This window comes from Tupaia chinensis, unplaced genomic scaffold, assembly GCF_000334495.1.
Source record: "Tupaia chinensis unplaced genomic scaffold, TupChi_1.0 Scaffold139431_1, whole genome shotgun sequence".
Taxonomy (NCBI): Eukaryota; Metazoa; Chordata; class Mammalia; order Scandentia; family Tupaiidae; genus Tupaia; species Tupaia belangeri.
In genome coordinates this window covers 1,225,562-1,253,066 of record NW_006199316.1, presented here as the reverse complement: position 1 = coordinate 1,253,066, position 27,505 = coordinate 1,225,562, and the positions used below count along the sequence as shown (strand labels likewise).

Sequence of the window (27,505 nt, the reverse complement as noted above, 5' to 3'; positions counted from 1 at the left end):
CCATGCCCTGGCAGCAGCCAGGTTCCCCCACCCCGACCCTGCCACCTCCCTGGGCACTCACAGCCACTTCTCCATGTCCCCTCAGCCATCCACATCCTCTGTTACCTCCGATGAGAAGGTGGACTACGTGCAGGTGGACAAAGAGAAGACGCAGGCCCTGCAGAACACCATGCAGGAGTGGACAGACGTGCGGCAGTCCTCGGAGCCTTCCAAAGGCGCCAAGCTGTGATCGGGCTCGAGGTTGCGGCTCCAGGGCCGGCCCCTCCCCTCTGCCACTCTCAGCCTTCAAAGCATTTGACATCAGGGACTCTGCACCACTCTCGGGAGGCCAAGGCTGACGGAGAGATGTCCTCTGCCCACGCAGCCCCGCCTCTGCCCCTTAGTTAGGAGCTGTTGCCAAAAAGCACCTGGCTGTGCCTGTCCTTTGGACCCACCTGCCCCCCCCAGCCCTCTGTGGGGGAGAAGGCTCCCAGCCCCATTCCCTTCTCACCACCCCAAGAGTGATGGCCCAGTGGACATAGACGTTCTTGGCAGGGGAGAGGCCATGCCACTCATAGGCAACAGTCCAGGACAGCAGGAGGGTCTTGAGGGCAAAGGAGTAGCTCCCAAGAGGCAAGACAGTTGACACTTGCAGGGCCCCCACTTCCAGGCCCAGGTCATGGCAGCTGTGGTGACGTGGGAGAGGATGAAGGACGAGACGGGGAAGTGGAGATGGGGGGGAGGCAGCATGGAGCAAGGCTGTGAGCTCAGGTTGGGGTGACAGGCACAGGGGGCTCAGGATCCCCTGCCCCACTGTAGAAGCAGAGAGTGGTGTGGGAAGAGGGAACGTGGCGTGGGTGGAGGTGGTGCAGAGAGGGCCAGGACTGGGCTGTGGCACGAGTCTGTGAGGTAAGTAGGGTAGCAGGGCAGAGGTGACCTGATGGGTGAGAGGAGGGGTGAGGCTCAGAGCGCTGGGGTGCAGAGTGGGCAGAGTGAAGGAAGCAGTGTGTGTGTGGTGGAACACGAGGGTCATACCCAGGACTGACGGAAGGCCAGTAAGCAGGGCAGGGTCCAGAGGACGACGTGGAATGTGGTGGACAGCTGGAGTCAGGTCTGGGGCTGAACGAGGCCAGCCGTGTTCTCAAGTCCTCTCCCCTTGAGCCACTCACGAGCATTCCAGGTGCCACGTTGGACTCAAACCTTGGCTACGAGGACAGAGAAGCCAGCCCTCTCCTCCCGGGGCTCAGCAGGGATGGAAGGAAAGCATGACCCAGGCCTAGGGGAGGGGATCAGAGTTGTTTCTGTTTTAAGTTCTTAACCAAATTGTCAACAGATGCAGAGGCAGCAGAGCAGACCAAATGTCCCACCCGGACTTGAGCGGGGAGGTAACAGGGAGGACAGACTTTTCTCCAAGAAAGCACCCCCCATGTCATGGGTGTTTCCCACTCGCCTCACTCCTGTGAGCACGCACATGTCTCAGACCAAGAGCCTGGCCTTCTCTGAGCTGCCCGGCCCCAGACAAGGGTACCTGGTACAGCGGCCCCTGCCCCCGCCCCTTCCACTCAGATCCACTCCACAGACCTCCAAGAGCTGCCGTGGCCAGGCCCTGGGTGCAGGCAGAAAACACAGTAACTCTTCAGACCTGGGCCCTGAACTTCAGAAGACGTGGCCAGGCCCTGGGTGCAGGCAGAAAACATGGTAACTCATCAGACCTGGGCCCTGAACTTCAGAAGATAGATGTCAGTAAGGACACAAGACAGCAGTGACAGTCAGGGCAGAGGGACGTAGATGCTGACGGAGTGCGGAGCAAGGGGACTGCTTCCCTGAGAGGTTGGGGCCCAAGGCTGGAACAGAGAGGAGGTAGAGTCCGGAAGAAGAGGGGCCAGAGAAGGGAGCTCAGATCTTAGAAAAGGCAGGGTGTGGGTCTAGTGGTGCAAGAAAGGAGAGACTTGGAAAGCTCTGTGCTTTGGGACCAGAAGTCTTTCGGTAACAGGTCTGGCCACTCAGAGGTGTTGCTGTTCCCCTGGGGGACAGAACAGGGGCAGCCATGGCTGTGCTGGGCAGGATGCTGGTCCACTAGGCCCAGTCCTGACTATGTTCCTTGAAGGCCTGCTCCAAGGGTGCCCCTGAGGCAGAGCTTTTACCTGGCACCTCCCTGTATACTTGGCACCTCAAGGTGCCATGCTGAGTGCAGCCTGCTTGGAGGTTCCGACCCAGAGTCCAAGGAACACTTCTCCCCCTCAGGTCTGAGGACTACCGGAATCCTTAGGGGCTGGGAGGAGGGACGGAAGGGAAAGAACCAGAGCAAGGGGCCTGTTGAGAGCACAGCCCCACTCAACCCCCAGCTCTCTCATCAGTCATGGCTAACAGGTACATTCCACCCCACCACCCTCAACAAGGGTCATCTACTCAGTTTAGAACTGGTCTTTGGGCATACCTGTGGGTCAAAGTCCACCTCCCCTGGTCTGGCAAGACTGAGATCCCAGCATGGGATGCCTCCGCAGCCGGTCACAGATGCCGGGACACGTCCTGCCTGGGGCTCCCCACAGAGCCATCTTCACCCACTTTGACCTCACCTCTGCACCAGTGATGAGAAGTCTAGTGCAACAGCAGCCTGGAGGGAGTGGGGTCTCCTTAGGAGCTTGCTTTGCCCATCGGTGATTAGATGGCCCTGGTGCTCAGCTGCTCTAAGAGGACTCCCTTCTGTCACCTGCCTGAGTCTGGACCCCCAGGGATGGGCAGCACCGATTCACTGCCCCACCCCCTTCCTAGCTCCATCCTCCCATCCATACTTGGAAACCCGCCTGACACACCCACTCTGGGACTGAAGCACAACCTTCTGCAGTTTGGAAGCAGAGGCTCTCCTCCAGTCTGCCCTCGGGTCCCTCTCCCAAGGAGTTTGTCTTGGCCCTAGGCCTCGGCCACCCCTTGCCCAGCCCTGAGAGCGCTCTAGAATACAGGACCAGAGGGCAGCTAGCACCAGCCTTGTGAGCAGACCTCATGAGCATGAAAGCCCGTGCTACAGGGGCCATCTTCCTGGGACCCCCCGAAGTCTGGGCTCACGGTGTGCCACCTACTGTGGGGGACCTGGAGGTTCAAGCTACCAAGCACTGTCTGATTGTGTGTTCTCGTGTCTTTGTTGGCTACTTGTGTCTTGAAATTTAGAAATCATTTCTCACAGAATTGTTGCTATTTATCGGGAAGAGACGATGGGCAACAGCAGCCCAGTCTTATGTTCTTGTCTCTTTACTGTTTAGAATTGACATTTAATTTTTTCAATCACTGTTGGTGCCTAATCACTTAAGTTATTAATTTATTCTGTTTTCTTTTTTTTTTTAAGAAAGTGTAACACGTATTTATCCCGTAGGTCAGGGTGGGGGGGAATTGTTCTCGGGTCGTGGTTTTGCTGTGGTGACACATGGTACAGGCCTAGAGCTTGCTGGTCCCTTTCTACTGTGGTGTTGAAGCAGGACACAATAAAGTCCCGTAGAAACACAAACCACGGGCTGCACCAGTGTGTTTGTATGTCCGTCTATCTGCTAGGTTAGGAACAGATTGGTACTCACCCTGTCCTGGGGGCAGCTGCAGCAGACAGCTGCAGTTAAATACGCAGCAAACCCCTTCAGGGCCAGCTCTCCAGTAGCCCCGGCAAGGCTGATCGGCTGCCTGCTCCGTTGTCATGAGAAATAGCTGGGGCTAGGCTGGGCTGGGCGCACACGTGTGGCCTCCTCCCCTTCCAGCCTGCTGTCCCCAGCTATACAAAGGACCCTCTGCCAGCACCTGCAAAGTCATCTTAGAAAGGAGTCCACATGGCTCAAGTCCCCGAGACGGCACAAGTCCAATGTCTTAGGGTTCTGTGACACTTGGGCAGAACTTAACACCTACAGCAGACACCTCTGAATACCCAGTCACACCATCGGCACCCATCTGTCCCTGTCTCCTCCCATGAGGGGTGGGACAGGTTCGATGGAAAGAGCCAGCAGTGACTAGGGCAGTCCAGGGTTCCTGGATCTGGAAACTCCAGCCGTTGGTGCTCCAGGAGCACCCAATCAGTGAAGGTCCAGACCGTGCACCCTTCCCTCTGCCAACACCATTGCACCCCATTATCGTCCTCTGCGAGGCCACACCCTCCTTCACACGGCACCACAGGGGCCTCCCTCCATGCTGGTGTCACCATCACCAGGGCAGGGGTGTGCCCTCACCTTGTCAAGTAGCAGTCTAGGGTGCCAGCAGACAGCCCAGGCTGGGGAAAAACCCCGGGTACGGCCAACACAGCACGAGACAGAACGACATCGCCCCAGGCTTCAGACAACTGAACTTTATTCTTGGTAACATGGGTCTGCTCTCTGCATGGAAAAGGGACTAGAGCGGCAGCAGGGCCCAAAGTCGCATCCTGCTTCACCAGACACCCACCCTGAGGTATGGCTGCTCTCACAACGCCAGCAGCCCCTTGGCTCAGAGGAACAGCCCAGCCAGCAGCCTCCTGGGCACTGATGAGGCTTCATGGGAAACAGACATCTCTGCAATAAGATAAGGACCCTACCTTCACTGGGAGGGGATGCGGGGACAGCATCTCAGGCACTGAGGCAGGCTGGGGGGTCAGGGGTGCAGGGTGAAGGGCCTCCCACTGAGAGGGGGCTGAGCGCTGCTCATGGAAGGGAAGGGAGGGAGACAGAGGAGAACTGAGCGGGAGACAGGGCTCCAAGACGCTCCAGGCTGCCTCCCACCTGTGCCTCAAAACCGTGAACACGGTGCTGGCCCCCAAAGGCACCCACAAACCTTTTCTCTGACTGCCCCCCCCCCATCAGGAGGATGGCCGGGTGACACCAACGCTTCTCTGTGCAAGGGCTCAGGTCCTGCTGTGCTTTTCCTCTAGGGAGGTCAGGAGGGCACACCCACGATGGGGAGCGCACTGGAACCGGCTGCCCGGCCCAGCCACGGGCCCCATGCCCACCATGCCTTCCAGCACAGACGCCGCTGGGTGGTCAAGGGCAAGTCCAGGCTGCCTCCGTCCATGTGGCTTTAAGTTCACCAGGACACTTGGGTGTGAAATCTTCATAGGACCAATCCACGGGGCCCAGGGTCCGGACAGAGGGACTGGATCTCACCTCCGTGTCCGAGTCTCCTGGTACCCTTCAGGCTGAAGACTGGTGTCCCAGAAGCCCCCTCTCCATCGTCTGTGCCCTCAGGAGGGCTTACTTCAGGCCTGGGCCCTCCATGGCCTCCCTCAGACCCCACCTGACAGAGCAGCTCTGCCTGGGCCTGCCTAGGCCTGGCCTTAAGCAGTCTCCAGGTGGGAGTGGGCTGGAGGGCTCGCATCAGAACACCAGTCTGTGGAAGTCCCCACCATTGCCACCCGCAGGGTTGCAGCCCCCTGGAGACCCCTCATCCTCATCCTTGTCCTCGTCGAAGCCCCTGCCCCAGTGCGGAGACGCGGGGAGCGCAGAGATGTAGGCCGCCCTGCTCCGGGCCTCCTTCTCCTGTTCCTGCAACACAGAGGGTGGGGAGAGGCAAGTCGGACCCTGGAGCCGGTCTTCCCTCTACTCCCTCCCAGGGCCACCAGCTCAACACTCCTGTTGAGCGGCTCCCAGGGCCTCAGGACAGAGAACAGCCCAGTACCAGGATAGGGGGGCGGCCCCACCCTCCACACCAGACCTGGGCCCCAAAGCCCCCTCTTCCTGGCCCTTAGAGGAAAGGAGCTGACAAGGGCCTGGGGTGGCACGAGGAAACAGGAAGTCTGGGGATTTCAGGAATCACAGCCGAGCACATAGAAACCCCTCGCAAGCTCCTGGCCGCAGTGGTGGGCTGCCTGCCTCTCAGGGACTCCCTTCACCTGGGTGGCCGTGGGGAATGTAGAAATGGGCCCAGCGTCCTCACACCAAACACCGACTGAGGGTGGGGGTGCCCATAGGCCTGGAGTGGCTATCCGGCCATCTGTGGCGCAGACCCCCTGCTGGCTGGGCCCTTGCTGACTGGTTACCAGGGGCTTTGTCTTCACTCTGAAGAATGGAGCCAGACAGCCACACAGGAGGGTCACTGGGGTAAGGCCCAGGCCCCCAGAGCATCGCCTCCTGACTCCCCGACGTCTCACTCCTACAGAGCTGCGCTGCCCCCTCAGCACACTCACTAATGCCCCTGCAACAGCCGTCCAGTGTCTGTCCCCTCAGGAAGGCCACACTTGCCTGGGCCACCCCTGTGTTCTCAGCATTGAGCAGCAGGCAGAGATGGACGGATCAGAAACAGCACAGGCTCAGAGAGAGGAGGACTCTCTCTTCTAGGCCAGGCCGCAGGGGGAGGCCCTCCGCCGGGAGCACCACCGCCTGGCTGCTCACCTGCAGGTAGAGGACGTTGTCTTTGGAGATGGCCTCCATCAAGTCCTTGTGCAGAGTGGGCTCCGCCCGGGTCCTGGGCCAGCCGGGCTCAGCCTCCGGCCCTTCCTTGGGCCGCTGCCGGTAAAAGAGGACGTAGGCCGTGTCCTTCGGGAAGAAGGAGGTGACGTTGCTGACAGACTCAAAAGAGGAGAAGGACACGCGGGTGTCGTTGAACAGGTACCACTGGTTCTCGGGCTCCGGCCTCTCGGCGGCGCCCAGGGAAGGCGCGGGGCGGGCGGCGCCCTCCCGAGCGTAGCAGTAGTAGTGCCCGCTCTCCGAGGACACTCCCGAGTGCACCACGACGCTGCACAGGTCGTAGGCCTGGCCCCGGCCTCCCGCCAGCGGCAGGCGCAGTTGCAGGGGTATGGCGACGTCGTCCAGGATCTTGCGGCGCCGCATGGTGCGTAGATCGAAGGAGAAGCGCAGCAGTGTGAGGATGAGGTAGCGCGGGCCCTGGCTCAGCTCCACCACCTTCTCAGCGTCCTGCAGCGAGGCGCACGGCTCGCAGTAGTAGCGGTTCTCGGCCGTCAGCCTCTCGGGGGACAGGAAGTAGTTGACCAGGTCCAGCACCGAGCGGGAGCCCTCGGCCCCATATGCCTGCTCCCCGGAGTTGGTGGTGGCTATAGCGGTGCGGGGTGCTGGCGCCAGGATGTCCTCTTCCTTCCCCGCCTCCTGTAGCTCCGCCTCCTGCTCCTTCTCTACCTCCTTTTCCCGCTCTTTCTCCACCTTTTCCTCCTCCTCCTCCTCCTCTTTCTCCTTCTCCCTGGCCCTTTCTTCCTCTTCCTTTTCCCCTTTCTCCTCCTCTGCAGTCTCCTTCCCTTCCCCCTTCCTCTCCACCTTCTCCTGCGGGTTCTGCCCCCCAGGTCCCTGGGAGCCAGGGCTTCCACCCACATCCAGCACGGTGGGGGGCGCCTCCCCAGTGATGCAGTGTTTCCTTTGCCTCCTGGACCCAGTCCTGCTGGGAACCTGGGCTTGGGGTGGCGACGACAGCTCCTGAGCTTTGACATCCTCTGAGGGGAGCATGACGGAACCCAAGCGGCGGCGACGACAGCGCTCAGGAGGAGGAAAGGCGAGAGAGCCGGGCGCGCAGTAGTAGCGGTTCTCGGCCGTCAGCCTCTCGGGGGACAGGAAGTAGTTGACCAGGTCCAGCACCGAGCGGGAGCCCTCGGCCCCATATGCCTGCTCCCCGGAGTTGGTGGTGGCTATAGCGGTGCGGGGTGCTGGCGCCAGGATGTCCTCTTCCTTCCCCGCCTCCTGTAGCTCCGCCTCCTGCTCCTTCTCTACCTCCTTTTCCCGCTCTTTCTCCACCTTTTCCTCCTCCTCCTCCTCCTCTTTCTCCTTCTCCCTGGCCCTTTCTTCCTCTTCCTTTTCCCCTTTCTCCTCCTCTGCAGTCTCCTTCCCTTCCCCCTTCCTCTCCACCTTCTCCTGCGGGTTCTGCCCCCCAGGTCCCTGGGAGCCAGGGCTTCCACCCACATCCAGCACGGTGGGGGGCGCCTCCCCAGTGATGCAGTGTTTCCTTTGCCTCCTGGACCCAGTCCTGCTGGGAACCTGGGCTTGGGGTGGCGACGACAGCTCCTGAGCTTTGACATCCTCTGAGGGGAGCATGACGGAACCCAAGCGGCGGCGACGACAGCGCTCAGGAGGAGGAAAGGCGAGAGACAGGTCCGTGAAGGCCTCCTCCCGGGAGGAGACACCGAGGCAGCGGAGACAGCGTATCCGAGTCACTATCTGGCCTCCAAACATTTTCTCCACGGAGGTTGGACTTGGGCCTGGGGGCTCCTCAGGCGGGGAGGGCGTGCTGGACTGCTTGAGCTTCTGGCAGATCCTGGTCCCCGTTTTCTCCTCTTCATGCAGCCTGGAGCAGGGAGCACAGGCCTACGTACAGACGCCAGGGCCCTTCCGTGCACTCTCCTCATTCCTGCCCCTCTACCCGACTCAGCTGGTCATGCATTTAGACAGACATGCATGCATGCAGCAATCTGCACAGGGAATATACACACGTGTTCAAAATGGCATGCTAGTGTGCATCCACACACGTGCACCCAGAGCCAGCACACACACCACGCTTGCCGGCTCGCAGGCATACCAACAGGCTGCAGAGCCCTGCCAGATCCATGCGCAGCGCCTCTGGGGCACTGAAGAGAGGTGCACACGGACCCCTCAGAACTCAGCCTTCCCTGCAGCTTCTTGGTTCCCTCGCACCAGCCCACCACCCCTGCGGCACATAAGCCCGTCCCACCTTCATGGGTGCAAGGTGGGACCTCTGTTTCCAGGAGAATGCAACAGCACAGCTCAAAGGTAGGACTTTCCTCCAGGAACCCTCTCCAGATCTGGAGGCCCCCAACCAGGGCCAGGGCCTTGGCCACCCTTACCTATCCAGCAGGTACTTCAGGTACTCCGAGCAGTCCTGCTGGGTGCCTGGGCTAAACCAGGGTGTCCAGGATGCAGACAGGAAGTTCTCTGGGGAAATGGCAGGCCTCTGGAACAGGTAGGAGGAAGATGAGGTCAGGAACGGAAGGCTGCTCACCAGCCTACAGCTGGCTCTGCAGTGTACAAGGCCAGGGGTCTGGGTCTGCCCCACGCTTCACCACACCTTGCTGAAGTCCCTCCCCTTCCAAGCTGCCCCAACCCATCCTATTCCATGATCTACACAGCCCTGAGCAAGGCACCATATCTACAGACCAGTACCATTTGCTCTGGGAATCTGCTCTTCCTGACACCTCACAATTTCTACAACACCTCCCCCTCCAGTTGGGACACATCCAGATGCAGTGTCACCTCCCATGAGGTCTTCCTAACAGCCTCTCCTCCATCCTCCATCCTCATCAACCTCCCCGCCCCCACCCCGCCTCCCTGTCCACTCAAACACGCCATCTTTGCCGAAAGCACGACAATGTTCTCTGCGGGTCCATCTCCAACTGAGATGGGAGTGCCCTGAGCCAGCACTGTGGCTCAGACACCTGTGTCCCCCCCAGAGCCCACAGGGTGCCTAGAAACATGGGTGCTCAAAAATGTCAGATAAATGAGTCAACACCTTACTGCAACAGGCCAACCTCTGAGGGAGATCTGGGATGCACAGCATGAGGGTGGCAGAGGCTGGGGAAGCCTTCCCCCTCCTGCCCAGCAAGGGCACCGAGTCACCCCATGGCTTTGGCCACAAGCCTGGCCCAGCATGGACTAGGGCTCAGCTTACTCCATGAAGGCAGTGCCGAGGCCAGCTGCAGGCAGGTCTGGGAAGGGGGTCAGTGCAGGGCCTGGCGCAGCCCCCCGCCACCCCGCCCATACCTGGCTGTGCTCCAGGAAGGCGAAGAGCCACTGCAGTTTGGTCATCAGGGGCTGAGAGTTGTTCTCGGTCAGCCGCAGCACACAGTGTCGGAAGCTGCAGCACAGAGGAGGGTGAGCCCAGCCCCAAGGAGAACTCGGTGCCTCGGGGCTAGAAGTGAGACCATGGTTTCTAGCTCAAACCGAGGCCAGAGGCCAGGAAAGCAGAGCAGGTCAATGGCTTGAACAGGAGCGTCTGAGGTCACAGGCAGCCTGGCCTTGGTGCAGATGGTACCAGGTGCAAGTTGGCCCCACAGTCCTCTCTGGCTCTAACACCCATGACTCCAGAATTGGAAGACTCAGCATCCTAAGGCCTGGTGGCCACAGGGTTCTAAGGCTGAGGTGCTCGGGCATGCGGCTGAGTCCCTGCCCACACTGTCCCAGACATGCCAGCCATTCACATGCCCCCTCTTTGCCTCCCAACAATGGCATTCACACCTACCAGCGCAACAGGCTTTGTTCCAACCCACTCCCATAGCCCTTGTGCCCAGAGCCAGCCAGAGCTGTTGTCCTGCCTTGAAATGAGGGCAGCATGGGTCAACATGAGAGTTCGCCGAAGGCAAAGGATGCTGCAAGAAGAGGCTGCACCCCAGTGACAAGACCTGATCCCATGGCAGACAGGGAGGACCCCTGACACCACGTAGCCTGGACCAAGCTGATTCTCAGGCCCTAGCTGGGCTCCTGCTCTCTCAAACAACTCTGCAGTCAGTCCTGTGTTTCTGTCAATTGAGCTCACTGCCCAGAACAGGGCCACTCCAATTATGGGCCATTGGCTGGTTGCAACAAGGCAAACCCAGAACTTGAGTGCTTAGAAATTTTCACCATTACTATGACCTGGCATGCAGGTAATCTTTTATCTGGTCATTTCATTGTATTTCATGGAAGTAATGGTCTGCAACAGACCATCAGTGGAAAAAAAAAAAAAAGTGAACCCTTTGCCTGGCACCTTAAAAGAACGAGTAATGGCGGGGGGGGGGGGGGTGCGGCAGTCACAGCCACAAGTTCCTCCCACTGGGCCTGGAGCTAAGAGGGGAGGCCAGCTTGAGGCTGAACTACAAGCCCAAACCAAGCTCACAGTCACCAAATCTAAGCTGAAACTCATCATTTTGTTCTTTTTAGGTGTTTTGTTTTGCTTTGCTTCCCATAGGGCATGTGTGCTCACTGCAGAGAGGGAAATGAGAGATCATCCCTCCAGAGGTGATGGCCATGCTGTAATCCCTTCTCTTCCATTCTCCTCACAGGATTTTGACCAAACACCTGGCACGATTTTCAAGCTACAAGGTCTGGAACTCAAACCAGTCAGCCACATGGGAATCCGGTGCCTTAACCACACCACCTGCTGGTCCTCAAAATTCTGGTGATTTTTTTAAGCAAGTCATGAGGTAAATAGGAGGTCACAGAAAATAACTATTGTATTTCATTTAAAAAGAAAGCTGGGACCTTGTGAGCCACTCTGTTCAGGCTGGCTCCTCTCTCTCAGGAGTTCACTTTTACTTAATAAATTACCTTTCCCTTTAAAAAGAAAAAAAAAAAACTGGGCCAGCTATGTGGCCTGGTGATTAAGGCATCCAGATCCCACACAGCTACCCACGCAGTTTGAATCCCTGCCCTGGTGGCTTCAAAAACATGCCAGGCACGTGCAAGTGCTTGCCCAACATCCCACCAGGACGGAAACCTGGAAGAGAAGGGATTGTGCTGTGCCCATGCCCCATGGGGGGGAGGGGTCTTTCCTTTCTCCCTGTCTCACACGCATGCCCTCTAGCTGAGAGAGAGAGAGAAAACGAACAATGTCTAATGCCACAATGAGTGGCAACTCTACTCGAGAAGACATAGGCCGCCCTAGAGGCTCCCAGGACCCTTCACGTTCCTATCCTGTACCCAGACCTCAGGGGACCGTGCCACCAATCATGCAGGCTCTCCTCCCCCCACCCCTTCCCCCAGGGACCCCAATGAGAGATATGGGTCAGACAGAACCACGCAGCCCTTACTCGGAAGCCATGAACAGAGCCTGAAGGATGCTGTTCACGTAGCACGTGTTGCCCAGGTTGATCAGACCGATCTTGCCTGTGTCTGACTTGGCCACAAGCCGCGGGTGGAAGCCAGCCAGCTCACTCCTCTGTGAGGTCCAGGCATCCTGCCCCAGCAGCTGCTTGATCCGGTCCTCATTGGGAACATGGAGGTCCTGAGGGAGGGAGCAGGCAGGACAGTGGGAGCCTAGCTCAGTCAGCTCGAAAGGCATCACCTCCAAGAGGCCTTCCTGGATTGGAGTCAACCCCATACCCTCCCCCAGCACAAATGTTTGGAGATGTGTGAACAGCCTCTTGCTCACAAACTCACAACATGTCTCTTCTTGATCTGTGGGCCCGCCACATGACCTTTCATGTCACACCTACCTTAAGGTAGAGTACCATTTCCATTTGTAGATGAGAAGACAAAAATTCAGAGGAAAAGCAGTAAGTGAAGAACTGGCACGTGCACTGAAGGGCCCAGGGTATGGTGGACTACAGCGTGACCACTCCGGCCACTGGCTCGACCCACCAGTTCTAGTCCTGCCTCTCGTCCTCACTGCCTGGCCCTGCTCAGTGAGCATCTCTGACTCGACAGCTAACCTCTCGGGGCCTCAGTTTCCTCATCTGTGAAGTGGGGCTACTCCTACCTTCTATCAGCTTGTCATTCTATACCTCCACAGGGCTTGCACACAGTAATGTTCCTGTTTCTATTTTCTGTATCTATTTACTTCTTTAAGAAGAAAATAATTATTATTTTATTTGACCAAAGAGAGAGAAAGTAACATGAGAAAGAAAGCCACTAGGTCTGGGACTCAAACCAGTCAGCCATGTGGGAACCCAGCACCCTAGCCACCATGACACCTGCCAGGCCCTCGCTTACTTCTATAACTTTTTTATTTTGTTATAGGGTGCATGGGCTTGCCAGAGATAGAGAGGGAGAGAGGGGAAATTGCAAAAGCACCCACTTCCCTACCCCCACCCCAGGGAGATAGCCACACCACAATCTCTCTCCTCCATTCTTCTCTCAGAATTTTGGGCACACACATTCACATACATGGTATATCTGTCCAGTTGCTAAGTCTGGAAGAGAGCCACACTGCCAGCCACATAAGATCCACTGCCCCAACCACCAAATGGCCCATTCATCTACTTTTAGGTTTGCAGACTCAACTTTCAAAAATAGTTACCCCCAGAACTTGATTCTTTGGTCAGGATCCCAGAGGTCCAGGATGGGGGTTCTTGGCCAAAGGCTCACATATTACCAGGCTGTTCCATTCATTGTCCTCTTTCACACTAAACAGCTGTATCTAGAATACTACCACAAGGTACCAGTTCTGCTACTGACAGTTTTAAAGAAAACCACCTAAGGAGCCAGCAGATGGCAGAGCAGTCACATCACTGGACTCCCACAGGGCCGACCACAGTTCAAGTGGCTTACACGCTGGGCACATGTACATGTGTGCCCCGAATCCCAGAATGAGAAGAGAGGAGAAGGGATTGCAGTGTGGCCATCCCTCGGTGGGTGGAGGGGGTGATTTCTTGCCTTCCCTCTCACTGTCTCAGTCTCTCTCTCTCTGGCAAATGCATACACCCTAAGGCAAAAACTTATATTAAAAATCTTTTTTTTTTAAAGTAAAAAAAAAAAAATAGCATCCTATAGCACTCCTTAATAGACCTGAGTGCCATAACTAACAGTTCTTCTGGCCCCAGGGCTGTTTCCAGATCCTTAGCACAGGGCCATAGCTTCATAAAAGGCTCCACAGAGGTTCCAAACCAACTCAGAGGGCCAGTCCTATACCACAATGGTTAAACACTGCTCAGAGGAAGCCAGATTCCACATGGCTGACCAGGGTTCAAGTCCTGGCCTCTGGTGTCCTGAAAAACCACCAGCTACAGACATGCCCAAGATCTTGACCGGCTGGAGCACAGAGGAAAATGACTTATGATGTGATCAGGCACCACTGGGAGATTCTCTCCCTCCCCCACCCCCTAACTCCCTCACTCATCATCTGGCAAATAAAACAGCTTAAGGACAAGCATATGGTGTAATGGTTACATTGCCTGACTCCCATGTAGTCAACCACGGTTCAAGTCTCAGACCCGGCAGCTTAAGCTCACACCAGGCACATGTGTGCGTGTACCCAAGATCCCAAGAGGAGAATGGAGGAGAAGGAATTGTGGTGTGGCATCCCCCGCCTCCCAACAGGGTGGGTGGGTGTGTGATTTCTCGCTTTCTGTCTCTTTGGCAAGTACATGTGCCCTATAGCAAAAATCTCTCAAAAACGAAGTAAATAAAACAGCTTAGCACCCAAGCCCTGACTGCCCCTTCAGGACCTCTGGCTAGTGTGAAGATCTTGCTCAAGGAGTAGTAAACATTTTTGCTCACTCCTTTTCCAGGATCACTTAGATGACTCGTCGACACTCATAGATTTTAAACAAATAAAACCAAAAACTCCCTGAACACAACCAAAATGCTACCAGAGGGGAGGTAAGAAGATACAACTCGGCATCGTCCCTCAGCTCCTTCCCCCAACATTACACCTTATCCAGTCCCCCTACAGCCTGAATGGACAAAAAGGCCGACAGGCAGAACTCCCCACCTCAAATGTATGCCCAAAGACACAAAAATAGCCACACTAGAAAATAAGGCCATCAAATGCCATCGTTGGGGACCAGCAGTTAGCGTAATGGCTATGTCACTGGACTTCGATGTAGTCGACCGCGGTTGGAGTCTCAGACCCGGTGGCTTAAACTCACGCTGGGTGCGTGTGTGTGCGTGCCCAAGATCCCGAGAGGAGAAAGGAGAAGGGATTACGGTGTGGCCATCCCTCCTGAGGGGGTGATTTCTCGCTTTCTATCTCTCTGTCTCTGTCTTTCTGGCAAGCACACGCACCTTATAGCAAAAACCTCTCCAGAAAAAAAAAAAATGCCATCGTTCCCCCAAATGAGGTAACTTTGTACCCCCAGGAAAATAAAACAAAAACTCTCCATTTCCTAATGTTGCTGAAAACTTATATGATGGCTCCCCTAACAAGGGCCACAGCTCCCAGAGAAACTGCTGTACCCTGAGATGTCTGCATACACAGGAGAACTTTCCAGAACTTACTTACAAACGTATGTGTATACAAAAATGAACTCGTAGGATGCATGTGAAAGAATTGCCATAAACGACAAAATCCTATCATTGCCTGCCTTGGCCCTCCAAATGACTTGTCCCATGGGGTATTGAAGCTTCCATCTGACATTCAACAGAGAAAACAACATTTGTATGAAAGAAACAGACATTTGTTTGAAGTATACACGGGAGTCTTTGAAATCAAAGGAGATCAAGAAACTCAGAGCGCACCTTGGATTGCTTCAGGAAAGCCGCCTCACGCCAGGCGTCAGGTTCTTGGGTGGAGACACTTAGGGGGCGCAGACCAGTAGGAATAAGAGCAGCTGAGCCCTATTCCATCCCCCCAACTCTGCTGACGCGATCACCAGACAGGACCTGCTTGTTTCCACCTCGGGCTCTCCCCGACTCCCCTGGAGTGCCCCCCCTGCCGGTCCAAGGTCTATCCACCAAAGGCTAATCCCCACATGACCTCTCTATAAAACCCCCCAGGATCTCCTCCTGGGGGGTGGGGGACTATGCTATCAGTACCTGTTCTACAAAGCCTAGCTCCTGCACCGCTGTGCAGGCATTCTGCAGACTGTCCTTGTTCCCCAAGCAGACCATCAGTCCCTGGCGGGCAAAGCCTGGGTCTCACTCAGCCTGGGTTTCTCACACACCTAGGACAGGACCAGGCTCCCTGTCGTCTGTTCACCCATTCATCACAGCATTTGTCACAGTGCAGTCATGATCCAGTAACAGTCCAGACCACCCCCTCATGCTTACTGGAGAACATGGATCAAAACGTGGTCATAAACAAGTTCACCATCTAGCGGGAAATGAAGAGAATGGTCCCAAAGGCTCAGATCTGCCTGTGATGCTTGAAAGCCTGGTACCAACCCAAGGAGAAGCCCTGTCTCTTCTGCTTGTCCACCTGCAGTGACAGGGAGCTCATATACCTATCGAAGGAACCCCTTTCACTGAGGTTAGCTCTATTAAACCTCTTATTTTAAGTTTGAAAAAGATAGATTCAGGGAAATGGCAGAATTTTTGTTTGTGGCATCCATTCTCACACACGGTAGCTTGTCTCATTTTTTTTCCCTTTTTTGTTTTTCTAAGAGAGGTTTTTGCTATAGGGCACATGTGCTCACTCGAGACCAGAGAGACAGACAGACAGAATGGCCATGTTCCAATCCCTTCTCTATTCTCCTCCCAGGATCTTGGGCATGCATGCACACGAGCCCAGCATGAGTTTCAAGCCACCGGGACCAGGACTTGAACTGAAGTTGGACATGTGAGAGTCTAGCACCGTAACCACTATGCCACCTGCTGGCCCCCTTTCGGTTTTCTAATTCTTGGATGATAAACTCATCTTTGGTGGAACATCTTTTTTTTTTTTTTTTTTTTTTTTTTAACTTTATGGCTTTATTGCATAGTTTTTCCTGATCACTCTTCCACTTGTGGTAAAAGCCTTTCTTAGGTCCTGGTTTTTCTTTTGGGCATCTTGAGTAAAGGCCTCAAGCCTCACTTCCCTTATCCTTGGTGATTGAAGCTGGGCACCTCATCTTCCCTCTCTCACCCCAGAGAAGAACATCATTTCTCACTTACCGTTTTAGATTTTAGTTTCCTCTTCCTTTCTGGCCCCTGAAGATTCCCCCTTATTTTCTCGCAAGCTCAGCTATATATTTAAAAAGATGTGTGTTATATCTGAACAAGCATCTCTAGGTCTGCTGCAGCGGGAGGCTATGCAGGTTCTCGTCTGCTGAGCTGCAGAAGTGGACGTCAGACCAGAGGTTCTGAAGGCCACCCACACCCAGAGAAGCCTCTTCTATCAGGCACTGGCAGAGCCTGTTTACATCCTTCACGGTCTCCGGGACTGCATAAGTGACCTAACCTTCCACCTCCCCTCTTCCTCATCTGTCAGGTGGCAACAGCAGTATCTACTTCACAGTTTCCTTGAGCATTATCAAGGCATCCATCAGCAGATGCCAGTTGCTGTCAGATGTGGGGCTCCCTTCCTGTGTGGCCTCCTTCTCTACCGGAGAGGATCCTTCCCTCTCCAACTCCTGCTCCCAGGCCAACCACTATATTCATTTTTGGGAGCTGCTGACATCCAAGTTTCTGGAATACAGGTCTGCCACCTGTACCAGGCTAAAAGCTTCTCAATGGGAGAGCCTCGGTCCACCTCATGCCTGTGTCCCAGTTCCCAGCAGGGCCTGGCACTCAGCAGGGCATTAGGAAAGTCATGTGAACAATCAGAACATTCCCTGCTCTGGAGTTCTCACAGTCTGGTGCGCCAGAGACACATGCACAGTGACAACATGTGACAAGGACGTGTCAGGGATGTAACAGCCCAAAAAGAGCCTGATACAGCCTGTTGTGTGTTGGGAGGTTGGGGGGCTACTGGGAATTATCAGGGAGGCCTCCTCAGGGAGGTGACACTTGCACGGAGCCCAGACAAGTACGAGTGATCCAGGCAGATTAAGGATCTATAGTTAGAACAGCAAATGCTCAGGCTCAGAGCAAGCACCAGAAGTGACTCATCTGGGCAATGGGTACACCTGGAGATGCCTGGGGGCCCACTGCACAATTCAGCACAGCTGTATGAGACAGGGGCCATGTGGGAGGCCTGAGTTCAAACCCCTGAGCAGCCTCAGTAGGGTGGGCATGGCGGTGCGTGCCTTCGGTCCTGGCTAAGGGGGAGGCTGGGATGAGATTCCATCAAGAGGACCTGCTCGAGTCTCTAGGCCCTTCCCTCACCCCTTCCCTCTCATTTGGAAGGAAAAAAGGAGGGACCCAGGAGGTGATGGGAGACAGCCAATGACCTAATGAAGGGTGGCTGCCGCCAAGCCATCGTACATCCTTGAGTGAGGCCAACACAGGCACCTCTTTCTAAGTGGGCAAGGGGCAAGTGGGGGATCGTCACTCACCTTGATGGCCTCCATGACAGGCTCGTACAGGTCCGGGAAACCCGGGAAGCGGAACACCATGCAGTGCACAAGCTCTGCCAGCTGCTCCAGGCAGCTGGTCCCCGAGTTCGAGTCCTCTTTGACCAGAGAGGCCACCATGGGGGGGATGTGTGGGAGAAGCTGCAAGAGCAGAGCAGGTGGGCTCAGCACATAGTCCCAGTGGCACAAAGCACCCTGAGCTGGCAGGCAGGTCTCCCCCACCCAACCATCATCTCCCTTACCCACGAAACTTGCTTTCTAAGACATGACCTTGGACACCCTGCCTCGGTCTCTTCATCTGTAAAATGGGATCGGTAACACCCTCCTCACAGCTGAGGGGAGGCCAAGCCCCCTCTGTTTGGCCTCAGACAACCTCTCAGAGCTGCTCCTTGAGCCTGCAGGCCTGAGTAACCTAGGCATCTCCACCAACCAGGAGCAATGCTAGGGCTGTGGTCCCTCTTACACATGCAGGAGGCAAGCACTTCATCCTCACAAGGGCCTCGCACAGCACAGTAACCGTCCCTATTTCACAGATGACGATGTTGAAGTGAGACAGGTTATATATATTGGACTGTTGGAAAAAGTCATAACATACTTTTTCTACCCAAAAAAGCATCATGACTTTTCCAACAACCCAACAGTTTGCTGAGGATGTCACTGTGGGCGGTGGGAGGAGCTGGGGTCTGAGCCAGGTCTGCCTGCATGAGAGCCCGTGTCTTTCCCCAGTGTATGGAGGTTTGCCTCTCAGGTCCACCTCATACTGTGCTGTGTCGCCATGACAGACAGTATCAGGCCACAGGAACTGGAAGCAGGAGGACTGAAGGAGAAAAATAGGCTTCCTTCCAGGAGTTAAACGAATGAACATATACTGTCTTCTGCATTATGTCTGGTACGAAGCTGGCCCTGAACCACATTAGCTGTCATCATTCTAGGCTCCATCACAAAACCGTGAGCATGAGTGGAAGCCATACTAATCGCCCAGTCTCTGTTTTCCATCTGTAAGATGAGCCTCAGGCCAACTCTAGTCCTAACATCCAGGGCTTTGTGGTCAGGAGCTACACGTCCCGACCCCTCTCCCCACTACATGGACAGCATATCCAGTCTCCCAGGCCAGGCCAGGGAAGCAGGGGATCCTTGGCCAGTGGCAGAGGCCCTTACCAGGTGGAAGGCCTCATGGGAGTGCTGGAAAGTCAGGAGCATGTACTTGAGAACCGACAAGGCAGCTACCCGGACGATGGGGTACAGCAGCTTGGAGAAAACCTGGAAAAGAGTCCCTGGTCAGAACTCCCCCAGTCATGGCTGCCCAAGGCCCAGTGCAGCCACATGCCAGAGTTGAAGCAGCAGACCCCACAGGAGCAAGATCATGGAGGGCTCCCAGACCTGGATACATGAACAGACAATAGAACAGACAACAGCAAGAAAGATATCTAATGGATAGACAGGTGCACAGACCAAAAGTGACAGTCAACAGTACATGGACTCAAAAGAGTGGTCAGAGAAATGAAGGGAGGGAACCTGAGGCCCAGAAAAGGGCATGAATGGTCCCAGGTCACACAACACCTGGGTGGAGCCCCAGTGTTCTGCCTCCCAAACCTGCACTGCCCTGGCAGGGGACAAACAGGAAAGGGGACCACCGACCTTCTCAATCTTAGCAAGTGAAACCTCGATCAAGATGCTAAACTTCTTAACGGCGGCCAGGCCTTTCAGCAGTGCAATGATCCACTTGTCAATGTTCTTCCCCAGGGGCCAGGACACCCAGTCGATCATCCTGGAGAGGGAGCAACAGTGATGCAGGGATGAGGGCAGCCCAGGGATGAGCCATGTGGTCCCAAATGCCCACACTGACTCACATCTGCACAAAGCATCCCTGGAGTCTGTGGGATGAACAAGACCCCTCCAGGAAATACAAAAGCACCCCAAGCCTCAACCCCCACCACCTGGCCTACATTGGCAGGACAGGGCTTTATAGCTGCCTCTGCCTGGCCTCTTCCCTAGGTTGGAAGCTCTGGTTTGTGCAAGTCCAAAAACTGCACTTCCCCTCTCTGAGCCTCAATTTCTTCCTCTACAGAATAAGAAAAATGCCTCCCTCTCAGAGATATTATAAAGATAAGGGGTAAGTCCACACTCAGTCATTAAGAGCAATAACACTGAATGTTAACAGATTGAATTCCCCAACCAAGACATGGATTGGTTCAATGGATAAAAATACAGGAACCCTCTCTATGTTGCTTACAAAAAAACACATCTGACTGACAGAAATACACGTAAACTGAAAGCTAAGGGCTGGAAAAAGTCGTTTTAAGAAACAAAAATAAAAATTAAAAAGGCTGGAGTTGCAATACTTATACAGACGAAATAGTTTAATATAAAAATGGTTAGAAGAGGGACCAGCAGTTAGTGTAATGGCTATGTCACTGAACTGCCATGTAGTCCACCATGGTTCAAGTCCCAGGTCTGGTGGCTTAAACTCAGGCCTGGCACGTGTGCGTGCGTGCCCAAGATCATGAGAGGAGAACGCAAAAGGGACTGTGGTGTGGCCATCCCTTTTGGAGGATGATTTCTGGCTTTCTATCTCTGTCTCACTCTGTCTTTCCGGTGAGCGCACATGCCCTATAGCTAAAAACACCTCTCAATGAAAAAAAAAAGAAAAAGAAAAATGGTTAGAAGACAAAAATGGGCACAATACAGTTCTAAATGGATTGGTTCACCAACAAAATAATTGTTAATAGTTAGGTGTCCAACACTGGTGCACCCAAATGTAAAAGAAAGACTGCTAGATATATAGGGAGAGATGGATTGCAACACAATAATTGTTGGGGATTTCAATACCCCACTGTTGCCACCAGATAGATCAGCTAAACAAAAAATAAACAAAGAAACACAGGAGCTAACTGATACCATAAACCAAATGGACCTGGCAGACATATATAGAACATTTCACCCAACAGCACACACTTTTTTCTCATCTCCACATGGAATGTTTTCAAAGACTGACCACCTAAGAGGGCACAAAACAAGCCTTTACAAATTTCAAAGTATTGAGACTATCCAGCAACTTCTCTGACCACAATGGGATTAACTTGAAATAAACCACACAAAGAACTCTGGAAAATAGACAAACACATGGAAACTAAGCCACCTACTCCTGAATGACTTCCAAACTAGAGAAAATTAAGACTGAAATCAAGATTCATTGAAACCAACAATAATGAACACACAAATCTCCCTAACCTTTAGGACACAGTGAAAGTTTGTAAGAAAAGTTCATAGCAATCAATGCTCACACACATACACACGTAGAAAGTTGCAAATAAATAACTTATGTCACATCTCAGGAAGCTGGAAAAGCTGGGGCCAGTGGGTGGCATGGTGGTTGGGAGGCTGGACTCCAACATGGCCAAGTGCAGTTCAAGTCCCAGATTTGGTGGCTTCCTTTTAACTTTCCCTCTCCCTCTGTCTTTCTCTGGTGAGTCCGTGTGCCCTACAGAAAATTTAAAAATAAGAATCATAAATAAAAATTAATTCTAAAAATAAGAAAGAAACTGGAAAAGCCACAAAATACCCCAAAAAAATACAAGGAAAAAAAAAAGATTAGAGTTAAAATAAGTGAAACAGAGAATAAAAGAAACAAGCTGATTTTTTAGGAGGATAAACAAAATTGACAAACCAATAGCTAGACTAATCAAGAAAAAAATGAGAAATAAAATAGATAAAATCAGTAACACAGCTGATAATCTTAAAACCAATATGTCAGAAATACAAAAATAAATACTACTACCACAAGTGACAATATGTTAACAAACTAGAAAACCTAGAGGAGCATGTACACATTTCTGGACACATACAAGTTACTTAGGCTGAAACAGGAAGAAATAGAAATTCTAACTAGACCAATAACAAGCAATGAGATTAAATCAGTAATAAACAGTCTACCAAAAAGAAAAAAGAAATCGAGGTCCCAATGGCTTCACTTCTAAATTCTATAAAACTTTTACAGAAGAGCTAATACCAGTTCTCCTCAAACTATTTATAAAGATCCAAAAGGAAGGAATCCTCCCAAACTCATTCTATGAAGCTTCCATCACCTTGATACCACAAGCAGACAAGAATATAACAAAAAAAGAAAACTACAGACTAGTATCTCTGACAAATGCAAATGTAAACATCCTCAAAAAGATACGAGCAAACCAATTCCAACAGCACATTAAAACATTTATACACCATGACCAGGTTCTTTATCCCAGAGATGTGAGGATGGTCCAACGTGTGCAAAATAAATGTACTACATCATATTGACAGCAGGAAAGATAAAACCACAGCATCATAGCTATAGATTTGACTCAGAAAAAGCACTTGATAGGATACAACCCCCTTTCATGATCAAGATTCTCAGCAAAACAGGTGTAGAAAAGACCTTTCTCAAGGGACCAGCAGATGGCGTAATGGTTACATCACTGTACTCCCACATAGTCGACCACAGTTTGAGTCCTGGACCTGGTGGCTTAACACTCACACCAGGTGTGTGTGTGCCCCAGATCTCAAAAGGAGACTGGAGGCCACCAGATTACAGCATGGCCACCACCACCCCCCCGGGGGGGGGGTCATTTCTCTCTTTCTTTCTTTCTGCTCTCCACCAAGCATGCACACCCTATAGCGAAAAATCTCTATTAAAAAAAAAAAAAAAAAAGACATTTTTCAAAGCAAGAAAAGCCATCTATGACAGACCAATTCCTAATATACCAAATGGTGAAAAGCTGAAAGCTTTCCCACTAAAACTTGTAACAATACAAGGTTAGGCACTTTCTCCACTCATTTTCAACATACTGCTAGAGATTAGCCATGCAATCAGATAAGAGAGCAAAATAAAAGCCATTCAAATAGGAAAGAAGTTAAACTGTCCTTTTTCACAGATGATATTATAAACATAGAAAATCCAAAGGAATCTATGGGGGTGGGGGAGAGGACTCAAAGCGATGAACTCAGTAAAGTAGCAGGATACAAAAACATACAAAAATCTGTGCATCAGGGCTAGCAGGTGGAATAGTGGTTAAGGGCACTGGACTCCCACATGATTGACCTCAGTTTGAGTCCCAGACCCAGCAGCTTGCTTTCTCACTATCCCTCTGTCTCTCTGTCTCTGGGAAGCACACATGCTGTACAGTGAATTGAAAAATATTAAAACTAAATAACTCTTAATAAATAAAAAGATCAGTTTGCTGTATGATCTGAGGTTTATTTCTGGATTCTCTATCCCATTCCATCTGTCTGTGTGTCCATTTTTATGCCAGTACCATGCTGTTTTGATTATCACTGCTTTGTAGTATATTTTGAAGTTTGGTAGTGAGACGCCTACTTTTTTTTTTTTTTTTTTTTTGGCACTATATTGTCTCGGCAATAAGAAGTCTTTTATGATTCCAGACAAATTCTGTAATTGTTTTATCTATTTCTGTGAAGAATCTTATTGATAATTTAATTGGAATCATGCTCGAGGTGTAAATTAATTTGGGTAGAACTGATATTTTAACTATATTTCTTCCATCCAGGAACACAGAATGTCTTTTTTTTGTTGTTTCATATTTTTTTATTTTATTTTATTTTATATTTTTCCTGGTAGAGGTCTTTCACCTCTTTGGTTAGGCTTATTCCAACGTATCTTACTCATTTTGTGGCCACTGTAAATAAGATTGCTTTCTTTAATTCTGTCTCTGTCTATTCATTTTGATGGTACAGATTTTTTTTTAATAATTTTTTTTTATTTAACTTTATTATTATTTTAACCAGAGAGAGAGGGAAAGTGAGAAAGCAAGCCTCTGGGTCTGGGACTCAAACCACAGCACCTTAACCACCACACCACCTGCTAACCCCCAGCCAACTAATCTTTGACAAAGGGTATAAGACAATGCAGTAGAGAAAAGTCTTTTCAGCAAATAGTGCTGGAACAGCTAGACATCCACCTTCAGAAAAATGAAACTGGACCTCTCTCTCTCATCATTAACAAAAATCAACTCCAAAAGAATCAAAAATTTAAATGTGAAGCCTCAAACTATAAAAACAACTAATAGAAAACTTAGAGAAAACTCTTACAGACATTGGAGTAGGCAAAGATTTATTTATTTATTTATTTTTAGAGAGGTTTTTGCTATAGGTTGCATACACTCACTGGAGAGACAGAGAGAAGATGAGAAATCACCCCCTGGGGAGGATGGCCATGCCGCAATCCCTTCTCCTCCATTCACCTCTCAGGATCTTTGGTGGGCATGCACACACATGACTGGCATGAGTTTTAAGCACACTGGGTCTGGGACTGGAACTGCAGTTAACTACTTGGGAGTCCAGCAACCTAACCATTACACGACCTGCTGATCCTAGTAAAAACTTCTTAAGATGACACTTAAGTACAGGCAATAATCCCAAAGGCAGACAAACTAAAAACCTCTGCACAGCAAAGGAAACAACTATTAGAGTGAAATGATGGCACTCAGATCGGGAAAAAATATTCACAAGTTATGCCTCAGACACTGAATTGATCATAAGAAGACACAGGGAACTCAGGGCTGGCAGGTGGCATGGTGGTTACAGATGCTGGACTCCCACATGGCTGACCGCAGTTCGAGTCCCAAACCTGGACGCTTGCTTTCTCGCTCTCGCTCGCTCTCTCTCTACTTTCTCTCTTCCTCCCTCCCTATCCTTCTCTGGTCAAATTAAAATAAATAAATGAAGGTTTTTTTTTTTTATTCTTAAAAAATAAATAAATAATACATAGGAAACTCAAACAGTCCACTTGCAAAATAATTCAACTGAAAATTGGGCAAACAGACAACTGCACACACAACCGGCTAAACAGACAACTCTCTGAGAAAGGTATATGAATGGCCAAAATGCATATGAAATAATGTTCAATGTCTCTTATCATAAAATAAATGAAAATCAAATCCACAATGAGATAACATTAAATTCCAGTCAGAATGGCTATGATCCAAAAAAATAAAAACAAGTGCTAGTGAGGCTGCAGTGAAAAGGAAACCTTCTTTCATTGTTGGTGGGAGCATAAATCAGTACAACCACTACGGAAAACAATATGGAGATGTCTAAAAAACCTATAAATGGAATTACTGCCTGACTCAGTAATCCCACTCCCTGGTATTTCCCCGATGTAGTCTTATCCACTAAAGACAAGGAACCCAAGAAGGCCCTACAGAGATGGTGGATCAGCACGTGGGTAGTGGAGGGAACGGCAGAGGGAGGCATGCCAGGTGGACAGGGGCTGCACAGGCCAAGACCTGCAGGGATGAGGATAGGTGGTCATTAGACAGCCAGGTGCAGCTAGATCACAGATATATATGCCCACTTTCTAATAAAGTGGGGATGCACAAGGGCTCTGTGAGCTCTAATACACCTGAACTCCCTGTACTATTTGCCAAACTCAGAAAGCATGTCCTAAAACACTTTTACCTTCCATCCATGGAAGCCTGAGGACTTCTTGCACATCCACCATTTCCACCTTTAAGGGGAGAAGCTGAGGCTAGAAATTCATTGGCACTTCCAGGGTGATACAGCTAGTACCTAGACTGACAGGTTGCCTGGGCAAAGCTCTGTGCCCCCTACATCCAGCCCAGGCCAGGGCCAGGAACAGAGCAGGGCTCAAGAAAAGATGACAAGGGCCGGCCCCATAGCACAATGGTTAAGCACTGTATAGAGGAAGACAGATCCCACATGGCTGGTCAGGGTTCAAGTCCCGGCCCCAGTGGCTTCACACTGGGCATACAGGTGTCCTAGATCCCAATAGGATGGAGAACTGGACGATAAAGGATTGTGGCATGACCAGAGGGGCCTCACGCACTTGCCCTCTAGAGTAACAAAGATAGGGAGGCCTGAACAAGCATGAGGGCCTAGGCTTCCTCATGCTAAATCTAGCCCAGCACCTCCACTCAGTAGAAGGGGCTTCTGTGAGGAAGGAGGAGTCCTTGGCACCCACCTGCTGATAGCAGTCAGCATCTGGGAGTCTGTCACACTGTCGTCATTGCTGAGGTTCCGGACAACACCATCCATGAGCTCCAGTGGAAGGTGCTGGACTACACTGGCCAGGGCGCTAGATGGTGGCTCCTCCTCTGGAACAGGGCATTGAGCTGAGCTTAGCGAGGCAAGCAAGCAGGCCCCTCACTTTGCCACCACCCCAGGCCCTCAAGCTGCCCAAGAGCTAGCCTAGGCCTCTGTAAAAAGCATATCAGGCCCACCTCCTTTCCCCCCAGTGTCGAGGCCCCTGCTTCCTTTTTACCTCATGCACTCAAACACTTTCACCAGCACTGCTCTGTACCCAGTCCTGTGCTGGTGCAGCTCCACATGTAGGTGCATGGGCCAGGCCTCAGAAAGGAAACACTGCAGGGCCAGCTGGTGGTGTGGTGCTTACGGCACTATATCCCACTTGACTGACAGTTTGAGTCCCAGATCCAGACTTAAAGAAACTGACTGGATGTATGTGTGCCCAAAATCCCAAGAGGTAAATGGAAAAGGAATTGTAGTGTATCCATCCCCCACCCCGGGGGGTGCTTTTTCATTTTCTGTCTCTGTCCCCTAAAAAAAAAAAAAAAAAGAGGAATCGTGAGGCCAGCTGGTAGCCTGTGGTTATTTACAGGAGCTGGATCCCACATGGCGACTGAGCAGTTTGAGTTCCAAACCCAGCTGCCTGAGAAACATTTTGGGCACGTATGCATGTGTGCCCAAGATCCACAAAAGATGGTAGCACTGGAGAAGGGATTGTGGTGTGATCATGCCCACGTGGGGGGTACTTTTTTGCTTTCTCTGGCAAGTCGGTTTGTCTTCTGACCAAAGAAAAAGGGGAGAAGATAACTGGAGCCAGTTAGAAAAGGTAGGACCATGGGGATTTCCGGGAAGGACACTCCCACTGGAACCACCTAAAGACCTAAAGGTCTTATCAAAAATTTTCTGAACAGTTCGAACAATTTCAAAAAAATTTTAAAAAACTGATGAATTTGATAAATTCATTGTCCAGTTGTATAAGGACCAGGTCCTTAAACATACAGCCGTGGCTGTTCTTTCCACCAGAAAAGAAGTGCATTGGTTTTCCTTCCCCTTACAGCCCTGGAATCAGGGAAGACATGGACCACTGCTCAGTAATTTACTCCACAGTCCAAGTTCCACACTGTGCAGGACGGAGCTTTGACATTTCAGAGTTACACCTGCAGGCCCCATAACCACCACCTCTGCCGGCCCTGAGGGCCTTGCTCCTGCTGCCAGGTGCTACCGATCTCTGAAGACCAAGCTCGAATCTCTCAGCTTCTATCCAACTCACAAGGCCATGAGGACCCCCATCTTCCACTGCTCCCCATTCCCACTTCATGCAGTGTGCCCCTTCCTGCCCTTCCATCACACGCCAGAAGCCATGCCCCTCAGGGTAGGTTTGCCAACTATTTAAATAAGGAACAGCTCACCAAAACATCCCATCCCCCTTTGCACAGGTACAGTCCCATGGGCGGCGCAGGTGCTCCTGAGCAGGGGGGTCGGCGCCCCTCCTACGCGCCCGCGCAGGCCCGTGGCTGTGCGTACCGTGTCCCCACTCCCGCCCCACTGGCGCACGCACCTGTGCAGGAGATGACTGCGAACACCTCCTTCAGGCAGGGCAGGATGGCGGCGGGCTGCGCACGCCACAACTGCGCCAGGAGCCCGCTCACCTGCTGGGCCTGCTCCAGGAACTCCACCGCGCCCTCCTCGCCCTCGGCCGGACAGCGGAAGCGGCCCAGGCAGCGCACCAGCTGCTGGCAGAACAGC

The 27,505-nt window shown here is 52.2% G+C and overlaps 2 protein-coding genes across 2 annotated transcripts in view; one reads left to right on the top strand and one right to left on the bottom strand.

The window, feature by feature from the left end:
• The window catches only part of GAB2 (GRB2 associated binding protein 2), a 54,180-nt gene extending 52,543 nt beyond the window's left edge, over positions 1 to 1,637 (top strand). The window contains exon 9 of the mRNA XM_006161900.2: positions 86 to 1,637. Within this exon, the coding sequence (XP_006161962.1) occupies positions 86 to 229 (144 nt within the window). The 3' untranslated portion in view covers positions 230 to 1,637. The remainder of the gene's footprint in view (positions 1 to 85) is intronic.
• A 2,643-nt stretch (positions 1,638 to 4,280) lies between these two features.
• USP35 (ubiquitin specific peptidase 35) lies at positions 4,281 to 27,505 on the bottom strand (the record flags this gene model as incomplete). The annotated part of the gene is given in 11 exon segments (XM_006161904.2): positions 4,281 to 5,465; positions 6,312 to 7,088; positions 7,659 to 8,205; positions 8,723 to 8,829; positions 9,636 to 9,729; positions 11,660 to 11,853; positions 17,702 to 17,860; positions 18,878 to 18,979; positions 19,358 to 19,487; positions 25,695 to 25,827; positions 27,318 to 27,505. Coding segments are annotated over 11 exon segments (2,599 nt in total), but the record flags the coding sequence as incomplete, so codon positions are not given.